Raw genomic sequence first — 17408 nt, 5'->3', positions numbered from 1 at the left:
TCACATATTGAAAAAAAGTTGTGATTTTGTTAAATAAATGTTCTCACAAAAACTTTCGTTTAAATTTTGCTCTTGAAAATTGAAAATAATAAAATGTGTACCATTAGATAAAATCAACCCTGTAAATTTCAATAAATTTGAAGAAAGTCAAGTACACTTTTTAACTTCATGTGTAGGGTCAGATGAGTGTTTCAGATAGTTTTTCTGTATATCTAAACTAAAAATTATTTTTTACCTCAGTATATAGTTGCGGTCATTTACTATCAGATACTGCACTATCCGGAGAGTCAGAATAATTCCAAAAAACGTTGTAATGCAAAATCTGCGTTGTTTGAAACCGCGTTAAGCAAGGATCTTACTTTTTAAAAAGAAGTAAATCATGGATGTGTAGCCCCAAAAAGCGCCCCCAAAAAGGTTTATAATATACACACATATATAATATGTTTCGTACAAGTTGGGATGTAAACGAGTTGCAACTTGTATAAACATTCGTCATTTTATATGTATTTGTGAGTAATATAGCTGTGGGATATAACTTTATAATGAGCTACATAATACTTACATTTGAGTATTTTTATTTATTAAAATAGTTTAAAATGGCACTGTTAATATATCAATCATCCATGAATATTCCATTATTGCATTATCCTCATTCCAAGTACTGTAAATACTTCATTATAAAGAATTCCTCTCTCTCTTTTTTTTCTTTTTTTTTGGTTGCAACTTGTACCATTTCAAAATTGTACATAATCACAACTTGTACAGAACATACATACATAAATATGCAAAATTTAGCAATTTGAATCAGATAACTAATAATAACAATAAATTATAATTACAGAATATTGAAGTAATAGATTGATTCAAATAATATTTTATTGTTCTGACATTGGACTCTTGTTAAATATGTCATAACTTTAGGTTGCAAAACACAAACCAGGCGTGGAGTTTAATCGTAAAGATCACCTCCCCTTTTTCTTCATGTGGAAGTTGCTATATACAATTGTGCACAGGATAGATATATCTTTACCAATAAGATCTAAATAATTATTAATAAGAAAGTAAATGTCAAAATCATAAAATTAGACAATAAATATACAAATAAAAAAAATGTTAGAAATAAATCCATCTTAAAGATTTAGAGCAAAAGCTAATTATGCAGTAATATCCAGCGATATTACTCCTTATTAAGAGTATCAAAAAAGATATTTTCCCCGTTATTTATGCTTATATAACAACATACTATTATCATGAAGGATATTGCTAATTATAATGCTACACCCAATGTAACTACCCCCGTTGTTGTGACCATTTTAGCAGTTGTTTTTGCCTTTTAAGAGTTTTCTGAACACCTTTTCTTGTAGCTTATCAATCATAGCTAATCCTTAAGTGATAAAAAAGTAATATTTATTGACTATGTAATATTGGGAAACCTAATGATCATACCCAAGTCTTTAAGTGAAGAAACTAATGTCATACAAACTAGTTGCAAACCATCCAAAGCTACAATCCCCGTTGCTGTGACCATTTAAGCACTTGTTTTTGCCATTTAATGATTTGCGTATCATAATTTTTGATAATTTTAGCTAAAATAGAATCAAATTTTATGATTACATCTTTTTTTTAAAATGAATACTTACTGTTAGATGTTACAAAATTCAGAGTTCCATTTCGTAATTTAGTGTGGATGACTCTAAACATGCTGAAAATTATCTTAACTTCACAATTTACAATGGGGGTATTTCTATAAATGACATCATTACCAACATCCTCCACTAATTAATTATGGTTCCTCGGGAAGGGAAGAATTTACTCTTGTATTTCTCCAGAAATTTTTTGAACGTAGGATGATTAGCAATGGATAAGGTTATATTACATGCAATAAGTATCTTTGTGAGATCAGAGTTGAAGTTTGAATTGATGTATTCATCATTAACTTGATTTTATAGATGAATATCCATACTCTTGAGATGATGATAACGAGTGGCGTGTAATTGTAGACTAGGGACTAAAGGCACATTTATATCGACAAATCCGACAAGCCATCTGTTTCTCATCCGGTAAGTATTTTCCAAATTCTTGGGCCTTCATTTTCAGAAATCCAGACAGAAGGCAACGTTATTTTAGGCATTTTATTCAGCTCTCTATCTACTGTCAGGATCTAATATTATATTAATATTGAATAATAAAGGCGGGAATGATAACATTCTTGATAGAAGAACGTGTATATTATTTAATCAATGATACCATAAGTATTTCTTCCCTTCTCCTCGCACGTTTTTGTATTCTTACCAAAATTATTAACCTTACTTATTGAACTTATTGAACACTTAACAATGTCCGTAATCTATATCACATCAACTCCAGCATCTAAGAGATCTGAGATCCGCTGCCTTTTTGCTTGTTGCTCGCTCATGATGATGAAATGACTAAATGATGAGTATAGTTTGTTTATGTACAAAGAACGGCAGAAACAGAATATCAAAAAATAATCACTAAACCTTGTGTGTGTGAAGTGTTGAGACAAAGTGTTTATAATCCTGATTAGTTTATCCTTATTAACTCATTAATTAACAATGAAACTCATTTTTGTACCCAATACGTTATTTATCATGAGTAAAAATGAAATATGCTGTAAAGAAAAAACTAATTATAGAAATTAGTAAAGGAAAAAACTATTGAACGTGTGTTTTTTCTTCTTTTTTGCCCATTATTTAGCTAGTTGTTTTAACATCTCCCTCTAAAAGAAGAATACTCGCCTATTTTTATTGGAAATGGATCTAAAAATGCGTAATAAAATAAATATATATATTATTGAAATATCATTATGATATTTTCTCTGCGCTAGTGTTATTTTAAATTTGGAAGGTTATCTTTCCCTAACAGTAACTCATTTTCTCCCACCAAAATAATATAACAGGTTGCTAATATTAAAATTGGTATTAATTCAGTAATACCATATTTCTCGATCTAGCCTTCTTCTCGCGCTCTTACACAATCCTCTCTATAATCATAATGGAAATGGGAATAGGTTTTACAAAATATTCGGTTCTAGGAAAATTGTCAATGGAAAATTCCTATTTGATAAAATTACCCCGAAGAAAATTGTTAGTGTGAAAAATTAATATTGCAAAAATTTCCCGTCATTTATCAGCAACAGTACAATACCTCTTTCCAAAACTTGTTTTATGCCATGTAAGGGCTTAAAAACTACCATTGCCGTTTCACAAAGAATATAGGCCTTCTCCGAATACTTCAAAATGAACCCCTGCCCATGGATTAGTTCAGGCTACGGTAAAGAAAAAAAGTGGGTTAAAACCATATGCATCTGTTTATCAAAGCATATAAGCTCCTTTTGAGTACTCCAAAATCAACCCTGAGTCCATGGGTCGATTAAGGCTACGGTAAAGATGTTATGTATCATCATCTTTATTAATATGACGTAGGGATTAGTTTTAGCCATAGTCTGTCAATGTATCTACTAGTGTCTACTAATATATATATATTATTATCGTAACTTTATGTGCATCCTTTTAAATAGTAATCCCTGTAAAATATAAGTTGGTGTATGATTGTACATTCAATCCCATCGTCTACTTCATTAGCTCTTCCTCCTGTCCGTTACTTCCATATTTAGGTAGCGTTCTTGGAACACAACAAAAGACATCAAGAATATATGCCTACATATATACTTTTGAATCAGCGTGATTTTCAACCTACTTTGTTTCTTTACGGTAGTCTTAATCAACCACAAAATAAGTTTTGGGCCGAGATATTCTTATTTTGTTAGTAAATGACGGGAAATATTCTCAATGGCAATTTTCTGCAGGTAATTTTCCGTGCACAAAATAATCCCATAGATAAAGTATACTACTCAACTTATTTCAAATATTGGTATCCTCTTGGAATATTTGTTAAGTAATTATCAAATATTCAAGTGAAGATGCATATTTGGTTTAGCACATGGTAGTTAATTGAGTTTGCTATATGGAGTGTGCTCAAATTCACACACACGAATATATGTGTAGAAACGAACTACTGCAAATGAATCAACTCTCCAAAAGAACCAAATCACAAAGTGAGTGGATTCATCTAATAAACTGAATTCTTTAAAAGTAATTCGTACGTTCAGGCAGCAGTGTACTTAAGTCTACTTAAGTGTTCATAATTTATAATTTGCTGAGAATGGTGTAGCTTAAGGTAGAAGGGAGATGAATTTTTGAGATATGTTGCGAGTCCAAAGTAAGGGGTCCACCTTCAAAAATCAAAATATTTTTGACCTTTGATTTTTTAAATGCTCCTGTGTTTTAATATTTTGAGGCGGCCTCCAACTTCCTCGCTAACTCAAAAAAATCAAAATCAACAGCTGTAAATAAAAAATTAAATTGTTTAAATGGAACGAGGTCATTTTCAAATAGTTTAATATTGTCTGATTTACCAATGAAAAAAAGGTAAAATATTTCCATTTTTCTGGTTTTTTTTATTATTATTGTAAATTTAAATATATTGGATAGTATTACTATGATAAAGTTTATAAGTTTAATAAAAAATTGACATCTTAATTCAAGTTTGAACTTCTTACGTAATCACACGGCAAAAGATAGGAGCACTTTTTTTGTTATAAAAGATCCTTTTTATGAACTTTTTTTCTCCCTATCATAGAAGTATTTTATTTCGGACTGATTCCCAGTTCACATAAGGTTTTATTCAATTTTTCTAAATTGATAACATTTGTATAATTAGTATATGATTAGGACGTCCGGAATCAGTACGTTTAAGCTAAAAGCTGATTATAAGATAGTATGGGATAATCTTTTTACTTCGACAGATCTAATGGACTATTTGGGATCTATAGCCTATAGGTAATTGGAACAATGTGATGCTCAATAATCTGTATCTTCTAAGCAATTTAATATAGTCAGAGGAAGTATTCAAACAGTATATTGACAATGATTTGAGTGTAACTCCTTGGAAAGACTCTGAATCAGTCTACATCGGATATTACTACTTAAATTCAGAGCTTTTTAGATACTTGGATTATTACAACAGAGAAAAACACAAGAAGATCTCAACACTATGCTTTAATTATATTATGGTTGGTGGGCAACGCCAATATGGGTGCTGTTGACATGCTAGATAATACTGAATCCCATTAAGAAAAATGAAGGGGTACTGAATATTATGACTGGTTCTTGAACGTTGAAATGGTAGAGACTGGCGTTTTTACAGGAAAATTGGAATCATGAACAGCCAAGCCACAAGTTGAATTCATCAGGAGCTATTTTACATTGATGACATCGCTTCATGACCATGAAGGCTCAAGAACATGCCTTTGCACACTAAAGCTGATTTGTGCTATGATGAATGGAAACATAACGTTGTTTACGTAATTGAGACGAAGTCTGTATGTTACCATTGCAAAGAAGTCGAAAAGGAATAAATAATTATCTTTTTTTCGCTTTAACATGTGTGACGTAGGCCTTCGCCCGCAGAATTTTTACCATATCTTACAGGAACAAAATATTATTAATATTGCTCCCATTAAAATGTTTGATTATCTACAATTAATGCCAAGAAATAGAAAATCAAGAAAAATATACTTTATTTGTTTACATGACTTATTCCAGAAGGAAGTGTCCACTAAGTTAACATAAGGGGCTAGAGTTGAAATTTTATTATACATATAAAGCAAACAAAGAAAAAAATATAAAATTATTACCGCTGGAATTGAAGTATAAGTGTTCGTTGGAAGTAATGGGTTAATGTTCAATTTCGAATGTATTAAAATTGTGACAACCAGCATGTAGAATATATTTAGATTATCATATTAAATCCTGATTATGTAAAATAATTTATAAAGCGTACTATATTACAAGTATAACCATTATTTATTTTTCCATTATCAGTTATAATTATTTGCTTATTAGTATAACCCCCCCACGTAAATAAATGTACGTGGCTATTTATGTTTTGAAATTATCTGACAAACAAATTTATAAAATAATTTTCTATTAGAATACAAATATAAGTAATATATAAAAAAATACTTAATTTTAAAACGGGTTCTATACCTAGACATTAATGGATTAATGACTAAAAGTAACTATAATACAGAAAAGTCGAAATTTAAAATTAGTTTATGGTCAATAAGGTCATAATTTCCAATGGGTACATTTACAGTAAAATGAAGAAATGCGTTGAAATTGCGTACATAAATGATATACCATGTTGAAGAATTCATCGTACCCTTTTTGTTGCGGTGCCTATTTGGCATTGATTGACCTTCGTAGCAAATCGTAGGGAACTCAATGTTTCGTGGAAAAATTCTTCTCTGGGTGAAATATTAACAAACATAAGTGTCTTGGAATTTCCACCAAGGGAATTTTGAAGCAGATGAGTTAACTTGGAATTCCTAAATGGAACATGCGATTCCTGAAAAAGATAACATCAGAATGGATAACAACTAAATCTTTAGTTTAAATTTGAATGCTGATGACTTACTTTTTGAGCTAGAGCCATGATAACATTACTCAAGTTAGCTAGGGACTTATTTATACTTTGTGTTTCTTTGAGCCTAGCACCCTCCGATCCAGAATCTTTCAACCTTTCAGAGCCAGCAAGATCCACCAAATTCAAACAACCTTGACAAGCTTCACTCGTTATAGTATTTGATCCAGTTATTTTTAAAATGAAAACTGAATGCGAGCGAGAGCTTCTTTCGTTGCAGTTGGTGGCAGCAACGGCACGATTCTTCATTGAAAGCTTCAGTAGATTGTTGATTTGTCCTTGGGATGTAACAACTTCTTTCTATTTAAATCCCAAATAAATATAGAAAATTAGTATAATAACTTAAATAATTAACCGAACGAATCTAGAAATCTCACAAAGTTACGTTTAAAACAATCATCATACCTTGGCATTGCTCACATAGATTTCTCCCTTTTTATTTGAGTCCGACATTTTAATTTCGTATTTGAGGTTCTTTTCCGTAGCAAGTAAATCGTGAATCTCTTCATTGTATATTTCAAGAAAACTTGCTTCTAATTTATAAGTCCATCCCTTCATAATAAAAAATAAAATATGTAAGCCTAAGATGTTGCACACCAATGATTAAGATACACTACCTTTCCAACAAGTTGTTTAGTTTCTTCGAATATTTTTTTAATCGTCTTGGGTATCATGCCCTCACAACCAGAAGACTCGCCTCCCTCCATCGTGAATGTTTTACCAGATCCAGTTTGACCGTACGCAAAGACACATACATTATAACCATCGATAGCACTCTGAACTAATTGAGAAATTTCCTCGAACACAACATCTTGAGTTGTATCAGGTCCAAAAACCTTGTCAAACTCGAAGTCATAGTTGGTGTTCTTCACTTTTAAGCCCGTATCAAGAGAAGAATCTGAAGATTTGAGTAATTCTAAGGATTTAGAGTCTTCTTTAATGGAAATATGATTGATTTTTCCGTTCTGATGTAATACTTCTTCACCAAGTAAAGGACGAAGACGACAAAAGACGCGAATGTTACCCTATAAAGAATTAGAGTAATTATTTTATAACAGCTACTTTCAATGGATATGGCAATTACTTTTAACTCTTGGATAAGATTATGCAATTTCCGTCGTTCCGACTCAAAGGCTCGAGCTTTTTCTTCGTAGATTCTAATTTGTTCTTCTTGATCAGAAGACAATTTGGAGAGGCGACTTATTTCGGTTGTACTTTTTTCGTTTTCTAATTCAAAATGTTTAAGTTTGGCGTCCATTCCTGCGGAGGTGGAGGTTAGGGTTGCAACAGTAGACTTTAATCCGCGTAGTTCTTCTCTTTTAGAATCGAGTTCATCCCCAAGACTTTGGATGGATCTCTTTTGCGCATCTATTTTGAATTCAAGATCATTTAACTGGGATTTCAGGCTTTTGATTTCCATATTTTTCTGTTCTTCCATGTTTGAAGCTCTGGATTGTGCTTGACTGAGTTGTTGCATGAGTTGATGTTGATGCTCCTTCATTTGAGAGAGTTCTTCAACGTTCTGATTCACCATGTTTTCCTTTTCCACAACGTTGGACTTGAGTGCCGTGTTCAGATGTTCCAGATGCTCAATGCGATTCGCGTTGTTGGAAGATTTCTTCTCCATGATTTCTAATCTGCTTTTGAGGTCCCATTTCGGAGGTCCCGCTGGTCCTTTGCCTTTCCCCAACTGGGGTTTGTCCGTGGAGCGGAGTGAAGGAGGAGCAACGGGACGAGCAAAACTGTCCATTTTGGCAGTGTGATTGAAAGAGCGGGCTGCACTCAAGGTGCTGTTGGTCCCTCCAACGCCGCGCCTGGAAGGTCCATTCATGATCATCATGGACTTGCTTTTGGCTTTATTCAAATTCGAAGGCAGTTTCGGGGTGTCCATTGCTAGAAAAATCAAAAAGGGACAAGATAAAGAATGGAAAAGAGGATGAGGATGGAGTCAAGGGGGATTTCACCTGCTGCTCGAGCCCTTTTGGCAGTTCCTTGCTCCAGATCCGTCGTGGTCGGTCCCATAATGTTGCGTTTATTAGTTGCATCATTTTTTGAAATGCGTGGAGTGGGGAGACGACTCGAAACTGGTCGAGCAATTCCAGATGCTTTTGAATCCATCGAGTTTGACTTAAAGAAATGACTGAAGAGACTCTCAAACTTAACAACCGATTTTTGATTTGAATTTTCCTCCCTTTTTCCTTTTCTTCTCCTTCCTCCTTCTTTCCAACAAGCTGCCGCTTTATGCCAAATGCTGCCAACAGTCAGCACCAAGTACTACTAAAGCTGTTTAATGTACAACTAGAGCTTTTTTTGTTTGTTTTCTTTTCGAGATCGCGTACACATTATTGCCAAATGATCGTTGTGAGTTGGCGTACAGGAGTTGCGCCAGGGTCTAAGAATTCAATCCAAACAAGTTGATATTATCAGCTGCATCTTATAAGTTATAGACAGTTTAGTAGTAGTAAGAGTTTTGTCGCATCATTTAGATTTAGATTAAAGGTGTGGGTTCACTGCATTCCTTACGCAAGGAAAATATCTTCTCCCTTTTTGTTATTATTATTCCACTTCACCTCATAGAAAATATTGGGGAAATTTTAGAGGATAATCATAAAAAGGAAGAAGAAATGCGTAAGCATATCAATTTTCTTTTTTTTATTATTTTTAGATGTTTATAATTTATATATTCAGTGTTGCCAGTTTAGCCGATTTTTGACATAATATCAAGTCGAAAAAATTAACCATATTAGAAGGATATATATATCCTTCTAATGTAGGCGGAAAAAGCTTGATCTAAATTTCAGTTGTTAACAATGTAGAATGAACCCATATTTATAGGGTGAAAGTTCAACAACTAAAATGATATAGTTAGTAACTAAGGCATTTCAGCTGTTGTCTTTAGCATAAAAGACCGATACGGACCGGTCCTAGCATTGATTTATTTTATTAGGACTGGACTGCAGTCTTTTTAGTTTTTTAAGACCGATCCAACACTAATCATAAGTAATTCAAAGAGACGAGACGAAATACTTGAAGTTTAGAACGTATAATCGGGGCTTGATTGTCGTTAAGATTAGTCACTAACCTAAAGGGGTGGTCATTTTTTTATTTAATAGTCATGTGAAAAATTTACTTTCCCAGACACCACACAAGAAGTTGAATGAATTGCAAAATTTATATATAAAAATACATCTTAAAACATTGACACAAGATAATACTTATGATTTGAACCCAAAATTGCCTGTGTATATGCGGTATTTAAAGTAGGGCATTACGTATCCAAACAGGATAGATATAGGTGATCCTGCACTCGTCTAATTAGTAGTTTTTTACTAGCCACGGGCTAGTATGACTGTCGAGTCCTGTGTATAATACTTAAAATTATAGAATCGAACAGCGACATCTGAGTCATTCGTGCCTATGTCCTTCTCCCCCCTCGTCACAGCTGCTTGTAGCTCATATAATGAAACGTCGTGACAGCTCTACTCCAAAACATTATTCAAATTGTCAAGGTTACCACTTTTTTGCATACCCAAAATGCTACTGATTAGCATAACTGCTGAGGACTGTTAATTAAATGGTGAAAAAGACTAAAGGGGAGACAGATTAGAAATGCAGTCTTAGGACCAATCCAACACTAAGCAAGATACTCGTTTTCTCTGACCTCATAAATTACATTATAATTGAAGGAGACACCATCTTGGGGGATCATTGTCGATATTTTGGACACAGAAAATGAACAAATTTCAAATAAATGTTAGCTTGAAACTTAATTAAATAGCTTTAAAAAAACAAGACTTAACAACTACGTTGAATACTACTTGATGCCAATGATATACTAAGTATTTCAGGGGCGTCTGCAGGATTATATAATTTTTTTTTTTGGGGGGCTTGGTTTTCGGAATTTTTAATAATTGTAAAAAGCAAAACTCCCAGTATTTAGAAGGTACGTGTGAGTAAATTCATGGAGAACGGGGAATAACACTGAGGATTTCTTGAAGAGTTATCTTTTATATTATTAAAGTAAAGTTTGTGAGATTGTCGACACCTAACTTCTTCGGACAATCCCGGGTACTCTTGCTAGTTAAAAATAATTTTTTTTTTTTGCATTGAATACTACTGGTTGCCAATAATTAATAAACAGTGAACTTTTAATATAATCAAAGTTATATGTATTAAAAATCACAATAACATGGCTAGATTTGTAATATGTATTAAAAAAAATTATCAATTATAATTAGAGAAAAATATTTAAGTTATTTTTTCCATTGTAATAGTTAATTTGTATCCACCAATTTGGAAATAAGATTTTATAACGATGTAATAACATATACATCGTAGGGTCGGTGTCCGCTTTTTATATCGAAGATTTTTTCAACGAGGCTCCATATAGCGAAGTTTTTTATATCGTAATTTATTTGGACAGGCTTCTTTACAGCTAGGATTGTTTAAGCTCGTATTTAATCATTTATATTAGAACATAATAATACCAATGATGATTGTTGATTAATGACGTCATTTCATAAGAAACTTTCAAATTATATTTTTACATGAACATCTACGTATTTTTAATTTTGTTGTCGGTTTTATCAATACTCCTAATCATCATTGAAACCGTGTTTCGGAATTTAAGGAATTAATATTTCTGATAATAAATTGAAGTTCATTTGTCTTCTGGATCACTTGTCATCCAAGAACTCCAAAAAAAACTCTCTTCTCAGTCTTTGACTGCATTCCAATCTATAATCACGACAATGTCTTCATTTTACTCAAAAAGGAATGATACATTTAAACACCTTGATTCTTCGATATTGTAGTGAAGTATATGAGTCAACATCAAAGAAGAGGATCACTTGCAGTTCCCCATAGTGGTGAAGAATGACGGAGACTTATGTTTCATATGAGTTACATGAATTAAATCAAATAGTGAAATCAGAAATGGAATCCTTATTCTGTAATAGCTCTTGAAACTTGTTTCAATCATTAAATCAAAGACAAAATATCGTTAATTTATTGGTACTTTATTGGCTATGGATATAATTATCATAGATATCAAATCATAGCAATTTATCATGATAAAGTCTCCAAGCTCTGCTATATTTCATTTCCAAGGAGTTTATTTGTCTTCTTCTTCACGCAAAATTTACACCTCTATTTTTATCTGATTACTTTATTTACAAAATGGTTTTGACGAAACTGTCAATACTTATATAGATCATTCCCAATTTAATTTTTCACCCCAAAGTATGATTAAATTAATTAATTTCTGAAATTTTTTTCGATATACTGGAATGACGAAACTCCGTTCATTTTTTACCAAGTTTCTTTGATTTTGATTTATTTTTTCATTATATTTATATTTGAATTATGTCTGGAAAAGTTTAATAATGTAAGCTGTAATTTTGTAGGTAATAATACCTCTTAATATATTCATGCTCAAAGATTAAAGATCTAGTTACAACAAATTTAGCCTAATAATTAATAACTCACGTCTTCTTGGCAACGTTCTTAATAAAATATGGCATGCATATAGTAGACTTAGTTCATGCACACTACTTGAATTTATAAGTACTATTTTATACAAATAAGTTTCACTTTTAAAATATTTACAAAATAGAAAACAGTCTTATAACAATTTATGTATTTAATTTAAAATTCATAGCACATCCTCTTAAATAGTCCAGTAACGGAAATTGATCTCTATTTTCAATTAACGAAGAATACTAATTCAATAAATTAAGAGACATGTTCAATATATGATGTACTTCAATTTTACAAATTTGAACATTTACTTTCAGCTTTTAATTTTTAGTGTATCGAGGCAAACAAATATATTCCATATTACTTGGATGAAGAATAAATTGTACGATGATCATTACCGTTATACATGTATTGATAAAGTCGTTACTATAAATACCTTTGATTTTACAAATCCATTACAAAAACGTTTATTACTTTTAATTATACTTAGGTATACACCAAGGTGAAAAATAAACAAAATATGGATCAACATTAATTTCATCCTTTTTCCAAAATAAAAATACTTTAAATTTAAACGAAGAAGTCAAGCAATTCAATGTAGATATTGAGCTTAATATGTTACACAAATCCTTTATAAATTATTTAACTTGTTTTTTTGCATCTTCGATAATAATGAAACTTCATCCGATATGATTAAATGGTTTGATCATAAAAAAGATCAAAGTCGATGCCATAAACTAAATATAAATATAGATTTTAAAAAAAGGCTTGTTTTACTATTGTCAATATAGATGACTTTAAAATATACAAATTAAATGTTCAATTAAAGCACTGTTGTCATCAATTATCTATTCACATCTTAGGTTCCATCCATCCATTAAAAAAAGAATTCAAGAAAAGTCTTTTATAATTTACCTATTTCATTTTGTTGGATGTGGTGAGAAGATCAAATGTATTTTAAATATTCAATAATTATAATTAAAGGTAAATGGATAATAAAGTATGCTTATAATAGTTATTTTCATTTCATTTTATTCTTTTTTAATATAATTTATAACTTTTGTGAAAAATTAATGTAATATTATATTATTTTTTTATAAGATTAATATTTTTCAACAATTTATCTTACAAAAATAAAGCGAAAATAGGAAAGATTCGTAAGTGTTATCTTCCAAATGAATATAATATAATTCTCAATTAGAAGAAAAAAATAAATGATACATGTAGCAAAGTGAGTTAAATTGGGTTTAAAATATAGATTAAGGTTAATGGGATTCGTAGCTCCTTGGATGTGTAAATGATCGAATTTCTGATTGAATTTGTTTCAATGTTGTAGTAACAATTCAAATCATGCACATACAAAGCATAAACTAAGTATTCTTGTCTAAAGGAGGACTTCAATGATATTCTTGTTTGATATAGCATATATTTTTTTGGAGTAGCATCGATACTCATACACAAGCTTGTAGCTTCAACTAAACCACATCTTCAAAGGTCTAGAAGATTAAGAGAGATACCATTATGAAATTTCAAGGCTATTGTGAAGTATTCTCAAGAACTTGACAAAAAATTGAACCGACATAACAGTCTCATGATAAATGATTTTCTTTTTTCTCAATATTACTGGAGTTTGGTAGTAGTTAAATAGAGCCTGGGTAGTAGTAGACAATTGCATATCAAAGGAGTTAAATTAAGTCCTTGGCTTGAACAACTCATATATGAAACAATCTTTTACGTAAAATAAACTTGAGTGGATCATACTCCTTATGAGTACCAAACACCATCGTCAATCCAAGAAGCTCACAAAGACATTGCCCGTTGTCCATTGAATTAAGAATCTTATCGTAATAATGAGTATGACGTAACTGCTCAAGAGACTATGGAGAATGATGATACTCTAATTATTTTCAATAATCTACATCTGACGTATCAACTAATTAGTAATAGAACGGTAAAGTTCAAAGTAACCACATAAAAGAAAAGTCGCTATATAGAGTTTTGCTATAAAAAGCACGCCGAAAAAATCCTGGCTGAAAAAAAGCGCGCCCGAATAAATTTCGATAAAAAAAAATTTGTTTGTAATGTGACAGTCCCTAGGGTCATATCTATAATATAACTAGAATGGGTGCACGGTAGAACGCAAAGCTCCACCTATATTCATTTTTTCTAAATTGAGTTTTCCCTATATAAAGCATCTTAATTGAATTGACATAATGACACCAATTTGAGCTCTGTACCTTAATATTTTCTAAAGTTATGGTAGATTATGTGTTTTGAACGTTTTGTGCGAGATTGACCTTTGAACATGACATCTCAAAATTTAATGGGCTCTTTCTTTGACCATATTTAATTTCTGTACTATGTTAGATAAAAATGGATCTGTAACTTTTGACATAATCCTGGTGACCGACAAACAACCATTAACAAACAAACAAAAGCAAAAGCATAACCTCCGTTCAACTTCGTTGGCAGACGTAACCAAGCACGAGAGGATACCAATATTTTTGAAAGAGGTTCAGGCTTAAGTCATTTTATTTTTTGGTCCTATTTTGACATCCCTTAATATTAATAAAAAAATGGTTTTGATTGTTATAAAAATTAGTTGTTTAGGGCCCCAAAATGGCTGACATTAACAATTCTTCGTCTCATGAAAACGCTTTATATTTCTTTCTGTATGAATTTATAATTTAGCCCAACTTTTTCTAGACTTTTTTTAGCTAGGATACCTTTCAAAAGTGCATAAAATCTCAAGGGTTCCCAATGAAATATATGATTAAAAAGGACACTACATAGTAGGTTGTAGCTTATTTTTAAATGTTCAAAATATGATATTCTTAGTGTTTGAATATGTTCCTTTTAGTTGATAGATATCATTGGCTAAATTTGAACTTTTTCTAATTTTTTTAGAGGACCTCAAATATTTGAAATCTTAAACTTTAAAAAAAATGGACGGATAACAGCTTTTTGTGAGAAATAAGAAATTTAGATACATATGATTTATATCAACAATATTTAATAAAATTTTATGAAAATAATGTATATACGTTTCCAGAAGAACGATAAGTGTAGTGACATGAATTGTAGTTTTTCGCCCATTTGTCTGTTCTTAAGCGTATCACAGCCATAAATTTAAATTGATGTATACCAAAATTTGCAAATAGACATGCTGTTTACTTAGATAAACCAAAAAAAATGTAAATTTGGATGACATTGACCTTGTTGACTTTTTTACAACCTTTATATAGCAAAAGAGGTCAAAATTACAGGTTAAAGTCATGCCAAAAGGTCAAAAACTCATAATCTACAATCGCTTTTGAACCGATTGAGATACAGAGCTGATATTATCTCTTTGGGGCACACAATATACAATATTATATATTCAAGTATGAATTTAGTTTTTAGTTCATAACTCTTCAGTTTCTAACATTCAAAATAATTTTTTAAATACTTAAATGTAGCCCAAAAACTGTATAAGTGATTTTAACATTTTTTAAAGGATATATTTGTCCAAAAAATATACAGAGAAAAATCACCCAGATTAGTCCTAAAACTAAAAAAATAGAAATTAGGTACAACTTTTTGTATAGACTCATTCAATACATAAAAGCGGGAGCGTTGCTAGGTTTCACCATTTAGGGGCTAGTCCCAAAAATTATCAAAAACTTCATACAAATAGCTTTATTTTATATATACACTATCGTTATTACCTGGCATAACCCGGAGTAATCATACGTCGTCTAAAAAACAAATTTTGTTTTATTGCTATAGGAGATAACTCGCCAAGTAATCCTCAATTTTACTTTCCGTTTTTCATGAGCATCCTGACATGAAACAATTCAATACATATATCAATTTATATCTGGGATAAAATAAAGAGGGATGAAGTACGCCTCACTCTCTAAAATTGCTTAGGGGAAAAAAGAAATTATTCTATTCTTTAAATTCTTCTTATTTGAATAGAATATCTCTCCAAAGACAAGGTGAGTTTTCAATTATAAATTTAGTATTTATTAATTGTTATTATAATAATAAATATATAATTTAGGATACAATGGTTAATTATTGCCAGACGTGGGAACTTGGACTCGAGACTTGACTTGGAATCCATAGCTAAGTCTTGCGACTCGACTTGGTCTTCAAAGCTAGTATATTGCAGACTCAGGGGAAGCCTTAACAATATGGACACTTGATTATAGTTTTTGATTTGAAATGAGCTTGAATTATATCTGAGGACTCGATGAAAATATTCAATGACTTAGACATGACTTGAGATTCGACGTCGACTTACAGTATATGGTCTTTTCCTCTACTTATATTAATGCTGTATCGTATGCTCCAGGAGTGGAACCGACACTCCAAAATCTTTGGAGGCTATTGATTAAGGATATCTGTAGAAAGGAAACCTACTATAATTAATGTGTGTGCTCATTACATTTTTGAATAAGGACTTTGAAGACGACCTATAGGTTAACAAATCCGACTTTTCTACATGCTTGGCCTATTAAAAAGAAGCAAACTAAAAAAGATATAGTTCCATCAATCATTTTACTCGAAACGCACACCTTAATCTTGCGAAAGGTGAAATACGAATTGGGCATCTTCTGAAACAAGACGCAGTAAATAATTGGAATTATTAAATTAGCAAATAGACGTGTTTCACTTTTCCAATCAACTCAATAGTGTGTCAGTCATCCAATTAAGGTTGTTTTTAGAGCAAGAGCTTACTTTTTATTCTTATCAAAATCATAATAAGTTTTGTGTTTATTGTGAGGTCAAATAAATTTAAGATTGTTGATGCAATTCATATCGTCATAGATTATTTAAAAGTTATTCTTGTGTAAGAAGACTATAATGTGGAACCAAAAGAGATCATTACAAAATTGATTTCTTCTAATGTATCGTATACCAATAAGTTAAAATTTCCGAATTTTGCTCCCTTCATCATCAATAAGGATAGAGGAAGACTAATATATACAATGGACCTTGTTTATAAGTGCTATATGAGTAGTAAAATTATTTGATGATTTATAAATTGATTGAATTAATAGCTTAGAAACGTTTACTTTCATAGTTAAAAGTCCCTCTATTAATGAGCTAGAAAATAGGAAATGCAAGAGACATAGTGATCCTGGAGCAAATAGAAGAGTGAATAAACCATCAAATGTATCTTAAATTCATTGTATGTGTTTAAATCCAAAAATTATTGTATTTTATATTATAATTGTATCTATAATATTGTAGCAAGTAAATGTGCATTTTATTTCTGTAGTCAGGGTGAAATATTATTTATACTCCACTAAATTTTTTTCTATGAGGGCATTTAAAAAAATCATAGGGATATTATTATCTAAACTGGAGTCTTGAATGTATTATTATTAGTTTTAATTGGCTTATATGATGCTAATAAATTTTGTTCTACATTA

The 17408-nt window shown here is 31.1% G+C and overlaps 1 protein-coding gene and 2 long non-coding RNA genes across 4 annotated transcripts; 1 reads left to right on the top strand and 2 right to left on the bottom strand.

Moving 5' to 3' along the window:
* Positions 1 to 777: 777 nt before the first annotated feature.
* On the bottom strand, positions 778 to 1767 carry LOC139907041 (uncharacterized). Its single transcript, XR_011783353.1, has 3 exons — positions 1641 to 1767; positions 1447 to 1586; positions 778 to 1384 (listed from the first exon to the last, which is right to left on the bottom strand). It is a non-coding gene; the product is annotated as an uncharacterized lncRNA (long non-coding RNA).
* A 4102-nt stretch (positions 1768 to 5869) lies between these two features.
* On the bottom strand, positions 5870 to 11742 carry ncd (non-claret disjunctional). The gene is made up of 6 exons (XM_040723005.2): positions 8472 to 11742; positions 7592 to 8400; positions 7125 to 7532; positions 6913 to 7059; positions 6502 to 6807; positions 5870 to 6432 (listed from the first exon to the last, which is right to left on the bottom strand). Exons 1-6 carry the CDS (start codon positions 8623 to 8625, stop codon positions 6238 to 6240), a joined length of 2019 nt encoding a protein of 672 aa, XP_040578939.1. The 5' UTR covers positions 8626 to 11742; the 3' UTR covers positions 5870 to 6237.
* A 3225-nt stretch (positions 11743 to 14967) lies between these two features.
* On the top strand, positions 14968 to 17408 carry LOC121127592 (uncharacterized). 2 transcript variants are annotated; one of them, XR_011783447.1, is made up of 3 exons: positions 15828 to 15965; positions 16031 to 16992; positions 17057 to 17408. It is a non-coding gene; the product is annotated as an uncharacterized lncRNA (long non-coding RNA). The 2 variants fall into 2 exon arrangements; XR_005867872.2 differs by having other exon boundaries at positions 14968 to 15965; positions 16031 to 17408.

This window comes from Lepeophtheirus salmonis, chromosome 13 (genome assembly GCF_016086655.4).
Source record: "Lepeophtheirus salmonis chromosome 13, UVic_Lsal_1.4, whole genome shotgun sequence".
Classification (NCBI taxonomy): Eukaryota; Metazoa; Arthropoda; class Copepoda; order Siphonostomatoida; family Caligidae; genus Lepeophtheirus; species Lepeophtheirus salmonis.
The sequence above is the reverse complement of the archived record's forward strand: the minus strand, read 5'-3'. Positions and strand labels throughout refer to the sequence as shown.

Bases quoted from the DNA above. Each gene is read 5' to 3' on its own strand.
- ncd (XM_040723005.2), bottom strand. From the start codon at position 8,625: ATGGATTCAAAAGCATCTGGAATTGCTCGACCAGTTTCGAGTCGTCTC. The intron at 7,060-7,124 runs GTAGTGTATCTT...TTTATTATGAAG, and splicing joins CTAAACAACTTGTTGGAAAG to GGATGGACTTATAAATTAGA. The intron at 6,808-6,912 runs GTATGATGATTG...GGATTTAAATAG, and splicing joins TCTATGTGAGCAATGCCAAG to AAAGAAGTTGTTACATCCCA.